Below are 19,973 nucleotides of genomic sequence, written 5' to 3' on the forward strand. Positions count from 1 at the left end.
TCTCTCTCTCAAAATAAAAATACACATTGGGGCGTCTGGGTGGCTCAGTCGGTTAAGCGTCCGGCTTCGGCTCAGGTCATGATCTCGCGGTCTGTGGGTTTGAGCCCCGCGTCAGGCTCTGTGCTGACAGCTCAGAGCCTGGAGCCTGTTTCAGATTCTATGTCTCCCTCTTCCTCTGACCCTCCCCTGTTCATGCTCTCTCTCTCTCTGTCTCAAAAATAAATAAATATTTATAAATAAATAAATAAATAAATAAATAAACAAACAAACAAACATTAAAAAAAGAAAACTTGGGGCACCTGGGTGGCTCAGTAGGTTAAACGCCTGACTTTGCTCAGGTCATGATCTCACGGTCCGTGAGTTCGAGCCCCACGTGGGGCTCTATGCTGACAGCTCAGAGCCTGGAGCCTGCTTCAGATTCTGTGTCTCCCTCTCTCTCCGCCTCTCTCCACTTGCTCTCTCTCTCTTTCTCTCAAAAACAAACATTAAAAAAAAAAAAAGAAAACTTAGGGCGCTTGGGTGGCTCAGTCGGTTAAGCGTCCGACTTCGGCTCAGGTCATGATCTCGCAGTTCATGACTTTGAGCCCTTCGTCGAGTTCTGTGCTGACAGCTCAGAGCCTGGATCTTGCTTCGAATTCTGTGCCTCCCTCTCTCTCTGTTCCTTCCCCACTTGCACTCTGTCTCACCATCTCTCTCAAAAACAGAGAATAAAAAAATGTATGGGAAAAAAAAGAAAACTCACAAAAACAGTAAAATAATACCCATATGCTTACTTACTCTCCTGGCTTCAGCGACAATTGTTACTATTTCACCACATTTGCTCACGCTCTCTCTCCTCCCCTCCTCTATATTAATACTAATGCATACCATATTATGACGTTGTATATAAGATATATACACATATGATTTTCTTCTGAGCTATTTGGCAGTCGCAACCATCACAAATTTACCACTAAAGAATTCAGTGTGTTTCTCCCACAAATAAGAACATTCTCTTATCCAACCACAGTGCAATGCCCACATTCAGGAAATTTAACCTGGACATGATATTATCTAAGATCCACCCACATTCAAATATCCTCGATTATCCCCAGAATATCTTTTGTAGCTGTTTCATCCTTTTCTTTTTGAAATTTTTATCAAGGATCCAATCAAGGATTATACATTGATTTTGGCTGTCATCTCTTTGTTTCCTTCGGTCTAGAACAGTTTCCCGGCATTTCATTCATTCACTCCTTCATTCATTCGATGAATAGATTGATTTTCCCTTTCATGACATAGATCTGTTTGAAGAGTCCAGGCACTTTTGGTTTTCGTTTTTTGGTTTGGGGTTTTTTTGTTTGTTTGTCGGCAGAATGCCCCTTAATCGGGAAGTATCTGGTTGTGTCCTTATGATTAGACTCAGGTTAAACACTTTGGACAGGACCAAGTACTTTGCAGGGGTCCTTCTCAGTACATCACAGCGAGATGCATGTGAGGTCAGCCTGTCCCATCCCTGATGATGTTAATTTTGATCATTTGGTTAAAGTGGTGACTGCCAACTTTCTCCATGGTGAATTTTCTGAGGTATCTTTTTCCCACTGTAATTAACAAGTAATTTGTGGGCTGGTCCTTCGAGACTGTGTGAATATCTACTCCCCCACTGAGGAGCCTAGCCTGAATTAATTATTCCTCTACTGGCTGCAAAATGGGGATTTTCTCACTCAATCTTTCCTTCTGCACATTTTAGCTGGCACTCCAGACTTTTTCCTTCCCCCAAAGGGGCAGAGGTAGCACTCAGGTCTAAGCTCCTTAGCAGCTGGGCCCCCCAGCCTCTTGAGCTGTAACACTGGGTAAAGAGGTGGCCACCTCTGCGCCCTTGGACAACCCCCACACCCCTCCCTGGGTGCCTCATCAGTCAACAGGTGGATCCAGGTGGATTCTGCTCAGGACTCTGCTGTCCCCGTGGCCCCACATACTGTCCTCTTCAGGTGTGTGGGAGGCAGCTCAGATGCCAGGCACAAGCAGGGCAGTGGGTATAGTCCCACAGAGGACACTGGCCCAGCCACAGCAACCGATCACTCAGTGGGGATGGCAGAGGTCAGCAGAACAGGAAGAGAAGGACAATAGCTGTGCCTGTTGCCACGGCAGTGGCAGTGTTTGCCAGCTGGGTGGGGCCGGTCTCCCTCGAAGCCGAAGCCGGCAGCGGCTAAGCCCAGGCCCCACTCTCCTCTTCCACTTCTCCCCTCGGTAGGCCCTGGCGGGTCTGGGATGTGCAACAACTCACCCTGGGGACTGCAGAGACCCAGTTATTTAATGAAGCTTGAGCAGAGTCGCAGCCGTTAGGGGCCTCCAAGAACTACAATTCCCAGAACACACAGCAAGCCCCTGGCCCAGCCCCAACTGCCCCAGCGGCCCCGGGCTTTGAAGTAGAACAAGGAAACCTCACCTGTCCTGGGAACTCAGCGTCCTGGTCTGCATGAGGTGCGTTCGTGTCTGTGTTTCTTGGACCTCCTCCTGCCTGAGAACTCTCGGTTACAAGCCAAACCTGGCGACGGTGAGATGGACACATGTGTGCTGTCACCCTGCTCTGTGCTAGTCTCAGGACCCGGGCGTGGGTGGGGAGCACTGAGATGGAGGAGACAGCCTCATGAAAGAGCAATGGCTTGGGCTGGTTGGGTACCCCTTATAGTCTAGCACCTATTACGTGCTCAGTAAATATCCGCTGGCCTAACCAACAAGCAGACAGTCTATCTCTCCCTTGTCTTCCCTTCCATCACACCATTTCCCCCAGTTTTGCCAGCTCCTAGGATACGGCACTGCCCTGAAATGTGCGGTATCTCTCTGTCTGGCCTCCAGGCCGTTTGCACGCGCTGTTACGTCTACCAGAAGCACACTCAGCTTCCCCGTTGGTGTGTCTGTAGAGATAGGCCAGAGCCTGGCACGGAGCAGCAGCACATTAAATATCTGACGAGTGAATGAATGAATGAATGAATGCCCTTGTCCATTGTCCATCCCAGGAAGCAGGGACACTCGGGACCCTCCCTATTCATCTCGATCCTCCGCCCGCTCGCCGGCCTGGAATGAATGCCTCCCTTTTATCCGCTCCGAGGATGGCCGGGCCGGGTCGGGGGCAGACCGGGAGGAGGAGGGGATCGGGGGCTGCCCTGGGCCCCCTCCCGGGTCTCCTAAAGGGTCAGCTTTTCCGGACGTGGGGAGTTTACCTCTTGGCGAAACTCAGCCTCGGCCACCTGATGACCAGCCCCCAATCCCTGCCGCCCCTTACCACCCAAGACACCCCAGACCGACACTCAGCCACCAGCACGTGGGCCAGGGGCCCCAGCTTCCCATTGGCTGCTCGTCTCCTTCCTTCCCCGCGATTGGCAGGGGCCCAGCCTCAGGTCCCCCCTCCGCGCCCTACGGTGGTACAGCCTGTCGTGGCTTAGGCGGGGTGGGAAGGTCCACTGCGCCGCGGCGCGGGGGGGGTGGGTCGGAAAGAGCCGGGCGAGGCGGAGGGATCCCTTTGGAATGTTTCCGTCGAAACCACCCGGGGCGGGGCGGCACGGCGCGGATTGGCCACGAGCGCCGGACGGCCGCTTCTGATTGGCGGGGCGCGGGCGCCGGCCCCGCCCCCCTGGCCGCGGCTGCGGGAGAGGCCCGGCCCGGAGTTTGCGGAGGGCCGAGCGGGGCGCGCGCAGGGTGGCGGCGGCGGCGCAGGTGAGTGCCCCCCGCGGACGGGGCGCGGCACGGCCGCCCCGGAGACCCCAGCGCGGGCCTGCGGGGCCGCAGACGCGCGGGGATCCGGCGGATCGAGCGGGGCGGGGCCGGCCCCAGGGACATGGCTGGAATTCTAGGTTGGGCGCCAGGATGCCCGAGGCCCCTTCCCAGAGGGGCGCCTGTCTTTCCGCTGGGGGCAGGGTCAGACGCTTCCCGCCGCTCAAACGGGGCCGACAGGCCACCCTGCCCCCTGCGCTCCTCTGGACAATCCCCCTCCCGGCAGGGAGAGGCGCGGGGTCGGTATTTCTGAGCCCTGCCTGGGCATCTCCCTGGAGGTGGCCTCGTCCCCATCCTCCAGGGCCTAGAGAAACCTGGGGAGGACCGAGGTCCCGACAATAATAATGAAAAAATCACCCCGGCTGGCACTTGCTGAACGCTTCCATGTCAGGCATTTAGCATGCGTATCAGTGGGTCTAAACACCTCATGGAAGGCACGCTTACTTCTTTTAGAAGTGAAGCAACAGACCCAGGAGGTAGAGTGACTTGCCCAGGGTGACACAGCTAGTGACTTGCCCAGGGTGACACAGCTAGCTAGTAAGTGGCAGATCTGGAACTCGAACCCGTGCTGCAGATTCCAGATCTGGAGTCTCAGCCACTAGACCACATGGCTCCGTGGCCTGTCTGCTTGCTGCTGTCCCCAGCCCCCAACCATACACATCTGGCCACACCTGCCGGTTTTTGCTTTCCCCCTAAGAGGTCACCAGACATCGGCCCTACTTTGCCTCCCCTGAGCTGGAAAGGCAAGGTCTGAATACCAAGGTCCAAAGAAGAGAGTGGCGTCTGTGGGGGACATAAGGGGCCTGCAGGTTGGGGTCCTTTGCCCCCTGGGCCCCTCTGGGAAGCCTGGGCTGAGGCCCTGGGCAGTACGCGTTCTCCCGGAAACACCCGGGAGCCGGTTTTTCAAGACTGAATCAGAGGCCTCCCCCTCCCTCCTCCTCTCCGAAGCAATATCCTACTGGAAAGGGGAGGCTGGGTGTGGTGTCCCCCCCTCCCCCAGTTTATGTCAGCCCCCAGGAACCCCCTTCCCTGCTTCCTGCTGCCCCCACTGCACTTCTGTGTGGTTGTGGCGTTGCTAAGTTTCAGGCCCTTCCCAGGGAAGAGAGGGTGGGAATGCTGGGATTCCAGCCAATGTGCTTGGCGCCCAAGCTGACGCTCTTTTCCTCCATCCCTATGTTCAGGTTTGAGGGGAGACTGGGAACGTGGGGAGGGGGTGGCCGTTAGCAACTCCACGGCAGGCATGTTCCGAGGATAGGAGGGCTCAGAGTAGGCGGGATGAGGGCCTAAGGCACATCCATTCATTCTACACTTACTGAGCACCTACCATGTGCCAGGCACTGTTGTTGGGACAGAGAACACAATAGTGAACAAGACAAAACTCCCAGCTCTGTGGGAGCTGCCATTCTCGTGGACACAACCAAGTTAACAAGGAAATAAAGATCCCTGCAGACGGGAGAAGTGCTCCCGTGCTATGAATAAAAGTGCTATGAATAAAATATGAGGGGGTGGCTCGGTAGAATCTGTTGGGCAAGGCGGGGGTGGGGGTGGGGCTCTTGGAGGAGGTGACTTCAGAGACAGGGTCTGAATGACAAAAAGTAGGCAGCCATGGGAAGATCGGGCAGGGGGCACGGCCAGGGCAAAGGCTCTGAGGCTAGACCAAGCTTGGAATAGTGTGGCTGGGGCACCGGATAAGGCCACAGTGGCAGTTCCGCAGGGGTCTGTGGCTCATATTAAGGAGCTCAGAGCTTTTCCCCTGTGAGGTGGGAACCTGTTGTAAAATTGGAAGCCGGGTAGTGACGCGATCTGGTTTACATTTTAAAATAGAGACACGAAGTTAAATAGCAGCCTAAGACTGGAAGACAAGAGTTCTGCCAGGGCAACGTGTAATTAAGTTCATGGGCCTGAGCTGTCTGGACCACAGGGGCGGTTCCTACAGGCTGGGGCAAGCCAGGGAGGCTGCCTGGAGGAGGTGGCTTAGCATAGGCCTCGGCAGGCAGGCAGAGAGGACTGGGATGTTCCCTGGCAGGGCAGGGGAGGAGGCAATAATCATAATGACAATCATAGTAACAGTTCCCTTAAATTGAATGTCAGGCAAAATGCTTGTTAATGCTAATCAGGTTGTATTCGTGATCTCTTTGGACTCCCATGAGCACCTTGAGAAACAGGAATTCTGCCCATTTTTTCGGATGAGAAAACTGAGGCCCCATCACATGAAGTGACTTGCCCACGGCCACACAGCTGGTAAGTGGCAGGGGTGGGATCTGAACCCAGGCCATCCTGCCTCTTGTAGCCTGGAAGGCAACTTCATTAATCACTCACTTTCCTCACCACCACTATTCCCTCCTCACAGGTGAGGCCATGGAGACTAGCCTGAACCAGGGCAGCAAACGTAGGCAGAGTGAGGAGGCTGGGAACTGGTGATCTGGATGTGGGGGCCCTGGGAAAAGGGGGAAGTTTGAATCTTAGCAACTGACTGAAAGATGATGGGACAGATGGAACCAGTAGGAAAAATCACCCTTTATGGAACCCTTATTGTGCGCCCACATGCGTGATTTCCTTGGAGCTCAGAGAAGTTAAGACACTTGCCCAGGGTCACACAGCTAGTAAGTGGAAAAGCCAGGTTCCAGACTCATGTTCTCGGCCTCCTGCTAAAATGTATGAGGAGCAGCAGAAGGAGAACCAGGGGAGGGGATGATGAGGATTCGTGGTGGTTTTGTTTGTTTAAGCATCATTGAGTGTGATGAAATACCTTCATACCCCGAGGCAAAAGTTTTGGTTCATTCAGAATTTTCTTTTTTGTCAAATGTTCTGTGAGCGCCTTCTGCGATGGGTGCTGGAGATAGAGAGGTGGATAACCGATGAAAGGCTGGTCTCTTGGGCGCCTGGGTGGCTCGGTCAGTTAAGCGTCCCACTTCGGCTCAGGGCGTGATCTCACGGTTCATGAGTTCGAGCCCCGCGTCGGCCTCTGCGCTGACAGCTCAGAGCCTGGAGCCTGCTTCGGATTCCGTGTCTCCCTCTCTCTCTGCCCCTGCCCCGCTTGCGCTCTGTCACTCTCTGTCTCTCAAAAATAAATAAAAACATTAAAAAAAAATTAAAGAAAAAAAAAGACCAGTCACTTGAAATGTCTAAAGAGTGCCTGCAAATCAAGAAGAAAAAGGATAGGCATTACGATAAAAAACAAACTGAATGCAATTTTTTTTAAATGTATCAGTTTTGGGGCGCCTGGGTGGCGCAGTCGGTTAAGCGTCCGACTTCAGCCAGGTCACGATCTCGCGGTCCGTGAGTTCGAGCCCCGCGTCAGGCTCTGGGCTGATGGCTCGGAGCCTGGAGCCTGTTTCCGATTCTGTGTCTCCCTCTCTCTCTGCCCCTCCCCCGTTCATGCTCTGTCTCTCTCTCTGTCCCAAAAATAAATTAAAAACGTTGAAAAAAATAAATAAATAAATAAATAAATAAATGTATCAGTTTTATTATTATTTTTTTTTAACGTTTATTTACTTTTGAGACAGAGACAGAGCATGAATGGGGGAGGGGCAGAAAGAGAGGGAGACACAGAATCCGAAGCAGGCTCCAGGCTCTGAGCTGTCAGCACAGAGCCCGACGCGGGGCTCGAACTCACGGACGGCAAGATCATGACCTGAGCCGAAGTCGGCTGCTTAACCGACTGAGCCACCCAGGTGCCCCCTAAATGCAATTTTTAAAAGCGGGCAAAGACTTAAACAGGCAGTTTGCAACGGGACAAATCCAACCAGTTCATGAGCGTGTTAACAGTTGTTCGGCATCACTGATGACAAAGGGAGTAAAAACGAAACTGCGATGAGAGGTGAGGGAGACACGCTCCGTGTCTGTGTGGCCAGATGGAGCACCTACCCTGCACCCAGCACCATGCTGGGAAGTGAGAGCTGAGATCACAGAGGTGGGGCTTGCGTGTTTGCTGGGGAGACAGTACCCCCTCGAGGGCAGGGACTACAGAGCCAGGCACGGGGACTGGTGGGCTAATGACTATTAGGATCCTTCCTTCATCCATCCCTGCATTCATTCGACAAATGCGTACTGAGCACCTACTACACCCCCGGGCACTGCTTTCTGTGCTAAGAATATAGGGATGAGCAAGGCAGACAGAATGCCTTGCCCTTTCCCAAAACAGTGAACGAGAACAGTGGATGAAATCTACATCCCACCTGAAAGAGGTGTGACAGTGTCTGTGTGGATGCCACAGGGCGCAGTCAAGTGCAAAACCTCGGACACTCGATTGTACCTGGTGTGTTAGAGGGGCAGGGACCGGGCCCGTGTGCCTGGGAGGACCGAGCAAGGGGGAGAGCGGGAGAAGGTGGGGGCAGGGAGGCGATGGGGGCAGGTCTTTTGGGGCGTGGGGGTGGAGGGGAGGACGGTGACTTTTACTCTGAATGAGGTGGGAGCCCCGGGAGGGGTCGAAGCAGAGGACAGAGGTGAGACGGGACTTGTGTTTTACAGGATCATTCTGGCTGCCGTGTTGACCGGAGACCGTGGAGGGTGAGGGCAGAAGCCGGGAGACTCGGAGGAGGCAACCGCACTAGTGTAGGTGAGAGATGGTGGGGCTGGACCAGCTGCCCCTAGAGGAGGCGGTGGAGAGCAGACGAATGAATGCGGGAGCAAATGAACGGATGCGTGAGTGTGAGTGCAGCGCACTGGGCTTGGCGGAATCCGGGAGAGCTCCCTGGAAGAGGAGAGTTGAAGGGAGGGAGCGGGAAGTCCCCTTTACACAGAAGAATATCGTTTGGCATGATGTGATCCTCAGCACAGCCCGGCCAGGTGAGTGTCCCCGTCTGCAGAACAGGCATCTGAGGCCCAGGGAGAGCGAGTGGCCTAGGGAACCACTTTGCACGTGGGGGGCAGACAGACCCGAGAGTGCTGCCTGCTTCTGTGGCTTAGGGTGGCTTCTGTGGCTTAGGGTGCGTGGCTTGAAAATGAAACCTGACCTCCTTCCCATTCTGGGAAGCCGGCACGGTCGACCCCTCCTACGCCCAGCACTTCTTTAACCGCCCCCCCCCCCCCCCCACGCATCGCTCTCTCTGTTCCAGTTACACTGGCCCCTTGCTGCTCTGTGAGCAGAGTCCGCGAGTCTGCTCAGAGCCCTTCCGCGGCTGCCCCCTCACTCAGAGCGAAAGCCTAAGTCCTGCCTGGGCCCTTCAAGGCCCTGCCCACTCTGCCCTATCCCTCCCTGCCCTCACCTCCTCCTGCTGTCCCCCTCACCACTCTGTTCCAACCGTGCAGGCCCACTTGCTGTCCCTCAAACACATGCCAAGCGTGTCCCCATCTCAGGGCCTTTGCACTGGCGGTTCCTTCTGCCTGGAGCTGTCTTGCCTCACATCGTTGTATGGAGGCTTCTTCCTGTCATTCGAGTCTCAAGTCCAGCTTCACCTGCTCAGAGAGGCCCTCCTTGATTTTGTCGGTAGAAGCACTTGTCTTGTTTTACTGTCTTCATAGCACCCTTAGAAATTATACTAGGCTTTTACACATTGGCTTGCTCACTGCGCGTTTCCTCTGGACTGTATGCTTCGGAAAAGTGTGAACAGAACCCCAGCTGGCATATATGGCACCCAGGAGAGAGTTAGAAAGAGGCAGGCCTTCCTCCCAGCAAACACATCAGCTTGGCATGTAGCTCGACGAGCCAGAGCAGAGGCTGAGTTTCAGTCCCACTCGCCACCTTGGTCTGGTGCTTTTGCACAGTGAACAACCTGTGGAACTGCATACAGTGCCCCTAGTCAGGGACCTTGCTCATCTTACTGAAGGCAGTATCTAAAATGGTGCATGGCATATAGTAAGTATGCGAAAGATACTTATTTGAAAGGAGGGTGGGAGAGAGAAACTGAGAGAATAGCAGTAGGAGAAAGAAAGAAAGTGTATCAGGACAAGTTTTGCTACAGTAACCGACAGCCTCCAAAATCTTAGTGGCTGAATTCCACAAAGGTTTATTTTTTTAGTCCTGCTACGTCTCCATTGCGGCTCAGTAGGGGGTTCCATTCGTCACAGTCCGTTGTCACTCGGGGCCAGGCTGATGGCACTGCCACCTGGACAAATGTGTCAGGTCACCCTGCCTGGGAGACGCAGACCCCCGGAGGCTCTTGATCTAGTACTGAAATGCTTCAGCCCAGAAATGCCATGTGTCCCCTCCTCCCACAGCTCATTGGCCAGAACTAGTCATACGCCTGCCCAGTCACAGGGAGGTCAGTAAACGTCACCTGGCTGTGTGCTTTGAAGGGAGAGTCGGAAACTTTTTGTGCACAGCACTGGTGGCTGCAACCAGTAGAAAAAGGAGGAGACACTGGAGGCACCTGGGTGGCTCAGTCAGTGAAGCATCTGCCTCTTGATTTCAGCTCAGGTCTTGATCTCAGGGTCGTGGGCTCAAGCCCCGTGTTGGGCTCCGCACTGGGCGTGAAACGTACTTTAAAAAAATAGTAATGAATAAATACCTAGAAGAATGAAGAGAAACGTAACCGCTTTGAGCCTCCGCCTTCTCGTTAAGTGGGCGTATTCGTAGCAAAATATTGTCCCCATATCACGACGTCGTGTGAGGATTAAGTAAGGTCACAGAGCACTTTGCACGGGGTCGTAGTAGGTGTTATAGCTGCTGCGGTTACTTCTGTACCAGTACATAAACGCTGGGAGTGGGTTTTGAACCGAGGCCAGTCTGTTCATCGGGTCAGCAGTGTGCTCCTAGTGGGGGAGAGCGGACCCGAGGCCCCCGCCCGGGCGCTGAGCCCGCTTTCCCGCCCTGCAGGTCTCCTGAGTCTGAGTGTGCCCCCTGCTTCTCACCGCTCATGCCGCTGGGACTGGGGCGGCGGAAAAAGGCGCCGCCTCTGGTGGAGAATGAGGAGGCCGAGCCAGGCCGTGGGGGGCTGGGCGTGGGGGAGCCGGGGCCCCTGGGTGGGGGTGGGGCGGGGGGGCCCCAAATGGGGTTGCCCCCGCCTCCCCCGGCCCTGCGGCCCCGCCTCGTGTTCCACACCCAGCTGGCCCACGGCAGTCCCACTGGCCGCATCGAGGGTTTCACCAACGTCAAGGAGCTGTATGGCAAGATCGCCGAGGCCTTCCGGCTGCCGGCTGCCGAGGTACCCACCGGGGAGCCGGGCACCAGGGTCCCTGACGGCGGGCTGAGGCCTGGGCGTGCGTCCTGTCCACGAGCCGCGGCTCAGTTGCTGAAGGTGCTCCCTACTGGAGGAACTGGCGGGGTCACACTGGGTGCTGAGTTCCCATCAGTCATTAGGGCGCCTGCACCCCAGCAAACTGTGGGGAACTGGAGAGTAGGGCTGGGTGCTGAGTTCCCATTAAGCATTGGGAGGCCTGTGCCCCAGTGGACTGCGGAGATGGATGGCCAGGGCTGGATGCTGCCTTCCCATGATGCATCGGGAGGCTTGTGCCCCAGTTGATTATGGGGTCTGGCGGTCAGATGTGAGGTTCGTTTCTGTGGGATGCATTGGGAGGCCTGACCCCAAGGACTTGGGGGGCTGAAGGCAGGGGGACAAGAAGGGCCGCAGTGGGACTGAGCAGGAAGTAGATGCAGGGGTCTCAGTAGGGGTGGTGGGTATTCTGTGCCCCTTCATTCATTCCACAAGCCCTTTACTGAGCACCCACTGTGTGCCAGGCTCTGTGCCCTGGAACCAGCAGAGAGTTTTTGCTAGGACAGAAATCCCGGCTCTAGAAGAGCTGCATCCCAGTGGAGGCCAGTCTGGGGGTGGTCAGGCCCCGGGGTGGGGACCCCCAGCCCTTTCCCAGCTCCCTTTATCCCCCCGGGTTGTGGTTAGCAAAGGGTGAGGGATGAAGGTGAGGGTTGAGTGTCTCCCCCCATGCAGGTGATGTTCTGTACCCTCAACACCCACAAAGTGGACATGGACAAACTCTTGGGGGGCCAGATCGGGCTGGAGGACTTCATCTTCGCCCACATCAAGGGGCAGCGCAAGGAGGTAGAGGTGTTCAAGTCCGAGGAGGCGCTGGGACTCACCATTACCGACAACGGGGCCGGCTATGCCTTCATCAAGGTGCCTGGGGTGGATGGGGACACCCGGGTCCTAAGGGTAAAGATTGGCCGTAGGACCCAAGGGCCGAGCCGAGGGGACTCACGGCTCCTTTCCCCACAGCGCATTAAGGAGGGAAGCGTGATCGACCACATCCAGCTCATCAGCGTGGGGGACATGATCGAGGCCATCAACGGGCAGAGCCTGCTGGGCTGCCGCCACTACGAGGTGGCCCGTCTGCTCAAGGAGTTACCCCGAGGCCGCACCTTCACGCTGAAGCTCACAGAGCCCCGCAAAGCTTTTGGTGAGGGGGCGGCCCCCCCGGAACCCCTGTCGTCGCCCTATTCTCTTGGGTTCAGGCTACAGTGGCAGGGAGCCACCAGCAGGTGGCGCCCAAACCCAGCCAGCTGCGGCGGAATGGAGGGGTAGCCCCGCCCTGCCCTGGGGAGGGGTGCTGGCTGTCTGCCCAGCCCCGGAGGGCCAGAGCAAGGAGGAAGTTGCCCCCCCCCGCACCCAGCTTCCCGGAACCATTAGCCCAGCCAAGCGCCCCCAACCCTGGCGAGCCCCCCCAGCCTGGAGAGGCCAGGGTTGGCTGCCCTGTGCCAGTACCCCCTCTTTTCCGTCTGGCTTCACTAACTCTCTGGAATGGGCCTGAGGCCCCCGAGGTTGGGGGTGGGGGACTCTCAAAAGCTTCCCCCGGCAGACAGGGCTGGTCCTTGGCCCAGCAGCTATATCTCCTTGGCCTTGGGGAGAGCAGCTCACGACCCAGGCCCCACCCCCTTCCTGTCCCTCTTGCCCTGGGAACAGGGCCCCCTTCTGTCTCCCCTCCAGCCTTTTCCATTCTCAGCCCCTGGCTGTCCTTCCCCAGTCCATGCCAAGCCCGAGTCGGGAGTCCTGCCCTCCTGGGGTCACCTCAGGCCCCATCTCCCGAGAGCCTGCAGAAGCTTTGAGAAGGTAGAAGAGGGTAACTGAGGCCAGGATGCCTGGGGTCCCGCCCAGGGCATGCTGGAATTGGGCTTCCCCGACCCTCACTCACCCCTCGCCTGCCTCCCACAGACATGATCAGCGTACGCTCAGGGGGTGGCCGCCCTGGCTCTGGCCCCCAGCTGGGCACTGGCCGAGGGACCCTCCGGCTCAGATCCCGCGGCCCCGCCACAGTAGAGGATGTGGTGAGTGCTGTAGCCCAGCCCGCTCCCTCCTTCCCCACGCACCCATAGGTGGCCACATCCTTTGTTAGCTGAGGACCTCGGAGCACTAGATGCTACCTCTGCCCCATCCCAGCTCTGGGACTTCTGCTGGGCAAGTGGGCCTCAGTTTCCTTGTGTGTAAAATGAGACGATAACACCCAGGGTTGTGGTGAGGATGAGCTGTGGCTTAATACACGGGAAGTGGTGAAAAGATCGTGTGGCACTCAGTAAGTACGATGGCAAACGTACTCAACGTCACTGTGGTGTCTCTGTCCCTCCTTCTACCCACCCCCCAGCCCTCAGCCTTTGAGGAGAAGGCCATTGAGAAGGTAGATGACCTTCTGGAGAGTTACATGGGCATCCGGGACACGGAGTTGGGTGAGTGGGGACACCTGGATCTGGGGATGGGTGCGAGTTTGGGGGAGGGGCTTCTAGGTCCTGCGGGGCTGGGTGTCTCCTGAGTACCTCTGCCATCTGTGCTTCCATTCCGCCCCCTACCCTTGTCCAGCGGCCACCATGGTGGAGCTCGGAAAGGACAAGAGGAACCCGGATGAGCTGGCGGAGGCCCTGGACGAACGGCTTGGTGACTTTGCCTTCCCTGATGAGTTTGTCTTTGACGTCTGGGGTGCCATTGGGGATGCCAAGGTCGGCCGCTTCTAGGCCTCCCTCCAGACCTCTCAGTGACCTGGCTCCGCTTGGTGGGAGCCCCCTATGGGAGGGACACCGTGGCCCGGACCCCAGCATCCGGCTTGGACCTGGCTCAGCAGCCCGAGGATGATGCAGAGTGGAGGTGGGGCCAGGCCCCTGCCCTACTCCAATCGGTACCACCCCTCCCCAGCTCCCGCCCTGGGTGGGGTCCCCGGTCCCCCCTTGCCCTGTTCCCCACCTACCTCAGCCGGGCCGGGCGCGGGGAGGGACCAGCCAGATTGGGCGTCCACCCCCGCCCGCAACACTTTCCGCATCAGCTGCCAAACCGGTCCCTCTGTCTCCCTGGGGCCTGTTTTGGGGGTCGTGACCTCCCTAGTTTCCTGCTGCAGGGAATGCAGAAGGGGGGCATCCCCCCTCAGCAAATGCAATAACGCCCTCCCCCTCCGCGCCCCCCCCCCAGAGGAACCCCCTCGCTGTGGAGTCTGTTACCTCTGCATTTGAAATACTAGTCTGCTGTGAACCCCCCCAACCTCCCTCCCTCCCCTGCCCCCTGTGTCTCCCTCAGCCCAGCCCCGGACAGAAGGGGCAGGAGGGAGGATAGCGGTGGGCTTTTGTATCTGAATTTGCTGTCTTGAACATAAAGAATCTATCTGCCGTTGGACCTGTGTGGCGGCTTCAGGGTGGGAGAAGGGGGTGAGCCAAGGCTGGGAAAGAATGTAGCAGCTGAAATCCATCCCCTTCAGGCTCCAAATTGAATTAGGAGCCTGCCTGGGCCACCCTCCCCCCGCCCCCCACACCCGTTCTGCCTGACGAGGTTTCTGGCCTTGGGCCACCAGGCTTCCTGTCAAAGGCCGGAGCTTCTCGGCCTACTGGGGTTCAAGTCTTCCTCCCTCTTGAACGAAGCTCCCGCCACCTCAAGCCTGAGGCGAACCGTGGGCGCAAGACTGTGGGCTACAGCCCGGCCCGGCCCGGGGCCGCAGGGAGCACCAGGGCCCGGAGGGGTGTGGAAGCCTGGCTTGGGAAAAGAAAGATGGCGGGCCCAAGATGGAGGCCTGCCAGGGCAAATGCTGTGGGCAGGAGCCCTGCCCCCCAAGACCGAGGGGAGCAGTCATGACGGAGCCCCCACTCCTGCCCGCTCTGGACGTGTGGGGTCCGCTGGCGTCCACGGCGCGCACTGGACATAAACCCCGCGTGCTTGTTTTGACAACCCACTTCATCCTCAAGGATTTGAGTGGGGATCGAGGAAGGGGGGTGGGACCCTGGCCAGACCTGGAGGGAAGGGCAGGAATTGAAGCAAGGGGGGCCAGGCCAGAGGTCCCGGCAGGAATGTGTGAGCTCAGCCCGCTCCCCTCTTCCATCCCTATTTCCAACAAGAGGGTGAGGGGCCTGCCCAGGAAAGGGCAGCTGGGAGGACCGGCTGGGCCTGGGGTGTGCGCGCGGCCCGCAGTTGTGTTCTTGGGGTGGGACGGAGACAGCTGATGTTGGGGTCCCAGCACCCACGGGTGCCCCCTGTGTCCCTGCTGGTAAACAGCTCGGGTCGCGCCTCCGTGTTTCGAGAGTACGACTGTGTCTCTCGGGGAGTTGGCCGTCTGTGGCTCTGCTGAGGGAAGAACGTGACTGTCTCCGTGTTCCCGGGTGTCTGGGTGTAACTGGCGGCACCTCTGTGTGGAGGGCGGCCGAGGAGGCGCGTCTCGACGTGGCCGAGGCCGCGAGCGAGGGTGTCCCTGCGCTTTTCTGTTTGCAGGGTAGGTATTGACCAGCCAGATCCCAGGATGTCCAGGAGGTGCAACCCATTGTGTCTTGGGTGCGTGCAGTGTACCTGTGGGCCTGTCTCGGACTGTGAGGGGGTGTCTCCGGGTGATACAGACCGTGGCTGTCTCAGTGCTGAGACTGGGTCCCGCAGCGCTAAGGGGCCTGCGTTTCAGCGCGTTGGGAGAAGTCTGAGCCAGTGACTGTCGGGGCATCTCTGGGGGTGACACCGTCTCAGTGAGTTCACGGGTAGGACGACAGGTGACCCCAAGGCTTTGAGGAACGTGGCTGCTGCTGTGCTGGGGACAGAGTTGACAGTATCTGATCTCAGGGTGTTAAGGGATATGATTGTGTTGTTTTAGGATGGGAGACTGTGTGTGTGTGTGTGTGTGTATGTGTGTCTCCTGCTTGTCAGGGCGGGAGGGGAGGTCGCCGTCATGTGTCCACAGGTGGCTTGGGACTTCTGAGTCCCAGGAGATGGTCCCCTGGTCACCAGGCGTCTTGGTTCCGCAGCCCGCCTTCAGCCTCCCCCACTCGCCCTCCCGTGACTCGCCGCTGGCCCTGGCTTGGGCTTTAAGCCCCTGTGTAAATAGTGGGCGGGTCTCCAGGCCAGGCTGGGCCTGACCCAAGCTGGTCTGCCCGAGGCATTGCCCGCCACCGCCACCACCACCCCCACCGCCACCCCCACCACCACCACCGCCCCAGCATCCATGAAGGCTTTGGCAGGACAGGAGGGTGTTGCTGCCTCCCAGCAGGGCTAGCCCCCACAACCTGGCCGTCTCCACGGAGGCAGTGGCACCCCCTGCAGCCGCCCCAGCCTGCCCTGGGCGATGCTCACATTTTCCAGTGTTTAGATTTTATCCACTTTATTAATGAGGCAGGCAAAAGGCCTGCGCCTGGGGGCGGAGGGGGGGGGAGGGTGGAGAGGGCTATTCCCGCCCTGCCAGGGGGAGGGAGTCATGGGGGACCAGGCCAGCTCCCCGGGAGCCCCCTTCCTGGTGGGGCAGCTGGGGTTCTGAGTGGCCGCTGCCCGTTGCCAGGAGCAGAGAGAGAGGTCACTGTCACCCCAGGCTTCCTGCGGGCACGAGATGGGATGGCTGAGCTGGGGAGATGGGGTGGTCGGAGAGGCCCCTGGAGGCCGGAGCGGGCAGCGGGAGGAGGCCAGGAGCTGAGGAGCCGCCCTAGGAGGGAGGGAGAGGGAGCGGCCTGCCTTCCTGCCTGCTTGCCGGAGAGCTCTGGTGCGCAGAGCTCTGGGGCGGCGGGTGCAGCCGGCAGCAGGCTATGGGGGCCTGGAGCCCCAAGCTGAGTGGGTAAGAAAAGGGGGGCAAGAGTGTCCCTGGTGGGGGAGGGGGGCTTGGAAGGATGGGGCCGTGGCTACCTCAGTCTCTCTGTCCCATGTTCTTGACTCTCAGCCCCATCGGTCTGTCCCTGTCCGTCTTACCATCTGTTCATCCACCCTTCCCACCTGGCCAGCAGGCAGTTCTGCCCCCTCAGCCCTCACCACCAGGGCATCCAGAGATGGGTGGTGCTGGGTCCACCTTGAGGCCTTTGGGGCAGGGACGTGGAGCTGGCAGGAACGGCACCGTGGGGCATCCGGGCGGCTGTGGTCGGGGGTAGGGCCAGGGTGACCCACTAACAGGTCTCTGAGGTTGCAGTGTGGGGGACAGGGACTGTAGGGACAGAGACGTGGCCTTGGGGAAAAGGACAACGCGGTGGGGAGAGATGTGCGCCTGGCGGCAGAGGTGGGGCTGTGAGCATCAAACGTGGGACTGGACCAAAGGTGACCTGGTGAGATCGTCAGGAAAGGGCAGTGAGGGCAGGTGGGGCCCTGGGGTCAGAAATGGGTCAGTGGGCATCGGACGGAGCCAGAGGCCAGGAATTGGCCGTGGTGTAAAAACGGGAGGTGGGTGCCAGCGGTGGATCTGTGAGGCCCAGAGGTGGGGACACGGACCCGGAGGAAGGCTGGAGCCGGAGGAACCGGGGTGGACAGAGCAGGCGGGGAGCAAGAGACGGGCTGATGGGGCAGAGGAGGAGAAAGGGTCAGGAATGGGGCAGTCGTGGTCACCTGGAGTTGCCACGGGCAGCGAGTCGACGGGACAATGCCAGTGGCCTCAAATGGGTCCCGACGATCTGAGGTGGAGCCACCCGCTAGGCTCAGCTTGACGACGGCCGTTGCGCTCCCGGCCGGCCGGCCTCACCGTGCCCTCCTCTCCTCTCCCCAGCCCCACCCCCGGCACCTGACATGAGTCTCTGCGGGCCCCTCAACCTGAGCCTGGCAGGCGAGGCGACCATGTGTGCGGAGCCCGGGGCCCCCAACGCGTCGGCCGGGCCGCCGGCCGGCCGGGCGGGCGCCTCGCCGGCGCTGCCCATCTTCTCCATGACGCTGGGCGCCGTGTCCAACGTGCTGGCGCTGGCGCTGCTGGCGCAGGCCGCGGGCCGCCTGCGGCGCCGCCGCTCGGCTGCCACCTTCCTGCTGTTCGTCGCCAGCCTTCTGGCCACCGACCTGGCGGGCCACGTCATCCCCGGAGCCCTGGTGCTGCGCCTGTACGCGGCGGGCCGCTCGCCGGCCGGCGGCGCCTGCCACTTCCTGGGCGGCTGCATGGTGTTCTTCGGCCTGTGCCCGCTGCTGCTGGGCTGCGGCATGGCCGTGGAGCGCTGCGTGGGCGTCACGCGGCCGCTCCTGCACGCGGCGCGCGTCTCGGCGGCCCGCGCGCGCCTGGCGCTGGCCGCGCTGGCCGCCGTGGCTTTGGCGGTGGCGCTGCTGCCGCTGGCGCGAGTGGGCCGCTACGAGCTGCAGTACCCGGGCACGTGGTGCTTCATCGGCCTGGGCCCGGCGGGCGGCTGGCGCCAGGCGCTGCTCCCCGGCCTCTTCGCCGGCCTCGGTCTGGCCGCTCTGCTCGCGGCGCTCGTGTGCAACACGCTCAGCGGCCTGGCCTTGCTGCGCGCCCGCTGGCGCCGCCGCTCTCGACGGCGTCCTCCGGCGAGTGGCCCCGACAGCCGCCGTCGCTGGGGGGCGCGCGCGCCCCGCTCGGCCTCCGCCTCGTCCGCCTCGTCCGTAGCTTCGGCCGCCGGCGGCTCCCCGGGCCGCGGCTCGGCGCGCAGAGCCCGCGCTCACGATGTCGAGATGGTGGGCCAGCTCGTGGGCATCATGGCGGTGTCGTGCATCTGCTGGAGCCCGCTGCTGGTGAGGGGCGCACACGCCCCTCCGGCCGGGCTCCTTCCTGTCCCCGCCCCCCCCCCCATCCCTCCCACCCTCTCCCACCCTAAGATCCCTGGGTTCTCTCTGCGTTCTCCAACCGCGGTCCCACCCCCTCGAGGCTCCACCTGTCACGCAGCCCGCCCTTTGGTCCCTCCCTCTCATCTCCCACCCCTCCACCCAGTCCCCTTGTCTTTCTCCTGCCTGGGGTCTTTGCACTTCACCCTACCCACTCGAGCCTCCTCCCCAGCCCCCTTCCGTCACCACGCCGCCCCGTTTCTCTCCCCCCTTCGGTCCCCTGTCTTTCGGGATACCTGGGACTTCTCTCCTTTTTTTGCTCGAGCCGCCACTCGCTGAAGGCCTTTGCTTCCGCCACACCTTCTCCCTCCTTCCGGAGCTCCTTCCCACCAGGACTCCCATTTACCCTCCCGGTGAGCCTCTGCTCCTCTTCACAGCCCCCTTACTTTCCAGCCACGCTTCATCCATCCCAGCCCCACCCTTGGCCAGCCCCCTTCTCTCACACCTGCCCCACTGCTCACACCGGCTTCTCCCGCAGGTGTTAGTGGTGCTGGCTGTCGGGGGCTGGGGCTCCGGCTCCGGCTCCCTGCAGCGGCCGCTGTTTTTGGCTGTGCGCCTCGCTTCGTGGAACCAGATCCTGGACCCCTGGGTGTACATCCTGCTGCGCCAGGCCGTGCTGCGCCAACTGCTTCGCCTCCTGCCCCCGAGGGCCGGCGCCAAGGGCAGCCCTGCGGGGCTGGGCCTAACCAAGAGCGCCTGGGAGGCCAGCTCGCTGCGCAGCTCCAGGCACAGTAGCCTCAGCCACCTCTAGGCGCGCAAACAGCCCCAGCGGCTGAGTCAGACCATCCCGGCCGGGCCCAGGTGGGTCCGCAGCGCTGAGCCCTCGGGGGAATAAAGCCATGTTGCGGACATGCGCAGGGCATGTGTCCGGTCGGGGCTGCAGCGCCCCTGTGACCGCGCGGGGGTGACAGAGGCGCCGCATGAACCTTCGGGGTGTGCAGTTCTGGGACTTGCCAGGCAGAGGCGCAGACACGCCAGACGCGGAGTTAGAGCTGCCGGAGCATGCGCAGAAAGCCACGGCCGCAGCCCGAGGGCCCGGGCTCCCATCTGGAGCAGAGCGGCTGGCCTATCCAGCCGATCCAGAGCCGCCAGGGGCGCTTTTTGCTCCTGCCACCGCCTGGACTGACCCCAGCAACAATTCTCTCATTGTGACCCTGAGCTCCCCCAACACATCCTCAAGGCCCTACCCCCAACCCACGCCCCATCAGGGCCTCCAAACTCCAAAGTCCCTAAACACAGCTCCGAGCCATGTCCGTCCCATCCCAGCCAACGCACGATCCCCACTATAATAGCCCAGAGTCCCCACCTTCCCTTAACCCTCATCAAGCGAGCCCCATGCAAACTCAGGGCATCTCCCCGTCACTCTTTATGCCC

At 59.8% G+C, this 19,973-nt stretch overlaps 3 protein-coding genes across 8 annotated transcripts in view; 2 read left to right on the forward strand and 1 right to left on the reverse strand.

Moving 5' to 3' along the window:
• Positions 1-3,282, reverse strand: part of TECR (trans-2,3-enoyl-CoA reductase) — a 47,661-nt gene extending 44,379 nt beyond the window's left edge. Inside the window, exons 1-2 of the mRNA XM_058727735.1 lie at positions 3,204-3,282; positions 2,429-2,607 (exon numbers count right to left, since the gene is read on the reverse strand). Of these exons, the coding sequence (XP_058583718.1) occupies positions 2,429-2,551 (123 nt within the window). The 5' untranslated portion in view covers positions 2,552-2,607; positions 3,204-3,282. The remainder of the gene's footprint in view (positions 1-2,428; positions 2,608-3,203) is intronic.
• Positions 2,440-14,235, forward strand: GIPC1 (GIPC PDZ domain containing family member 1). Of its 4 annotated transcripts, none has more exons than XM_058727741.1 (9): positions 3,572-3,696; positions 5,904-5,994; positions 8,224-8,321; positions 10,527-10,838; positions 11,580-11,765; positions 11,865-12,045; positions 12,798-12,910; positions 13,225-13,306; positions 13,437-14,235. In XM_058727741.1, the coding sequence occupies exons 3-9, from the start codon at positions 8,319-8,321 to the stop codon at positions 13,586-13,588; spliced, it is 1,029 nt and encodes a 342-aa protein (XP_058583724.1). In that variant the 5' UTR covers positions 3,572-3,696; positions 5,904-5,994; positions 8,224-8,318; the 3' UTR covers positions 13,589-14,235. The 4 variants fall into 4 exon arrangements, with proteins under 4 accessions (XP_058583725.1, XP_058583724.1, XP_058583723.1 ...); XM_058727740.1 differs by having other exon boundaries at positions 3,582-3,696; positions 5,871-5,994; XM_058727743.1 differs by having other exon boundaries at positions 3,582-3,696; positions 5,871-5,994; positions 8,224-8,311; positions 10,521-10,838.
• Positions 14,236-14,362: 127 nt separating this feature from the next.
• On the forward strand, positions 14,363-19,450 carry PTGER1 (prostaglandin E receptor 1). Of its 3 annotated transcripts, none has more exons than XR_009261071.1 (3): positions 14,363-16,635; positions 17,548-18,952; positions 19,078-19,192. XR_009261071.1 is itself a non-coding variant. In XM_058727730.1 (3 exons), the coding sequence occupies exons 2-3, from the start codon at positions 17,568-17,570 to the stop codon at positions 19,348-19,350; spliced, it is 1,215 nt and encodes a 404-aa protein (XP_058583713.1). In that variant the 5' UTR covers positions 14,363-16,635; positions 17,548-17,567; the 3' UTR covers positions 19,351-19,450. The 3 variants fall into 3 exon arrangements, 2 of the variants coding, with proteins under 2 accessions (XP_058583713.1, XP_058583712.1); XM_058727730.1 differs by having other exon boundaries at positions 17,548-18,509; positions 19,078-19,450; XM_058727729.1 differs by having other exon boundaries at positions 17,548-19,201.
• Positions 19,451-19,973: the final 523 nt, after the last annotated feature.

The sequence above is a fragment of the Neofelis nebulosa genome, chromosome 4, assembly GCF_028018385.1.
Source record: "Neofelis nebulosa isolate mNeoNeb1 chromosome 4, mNeoNeb1.pri, whole genome shotgun sequence".
NCBI classification, from domain to species: domain Eukaryota; kingdom Metazoa; phylum Chordata; class Mammalia; order Carnivora; family Felidae; genus Neofelis; species Neofelis nebulosa.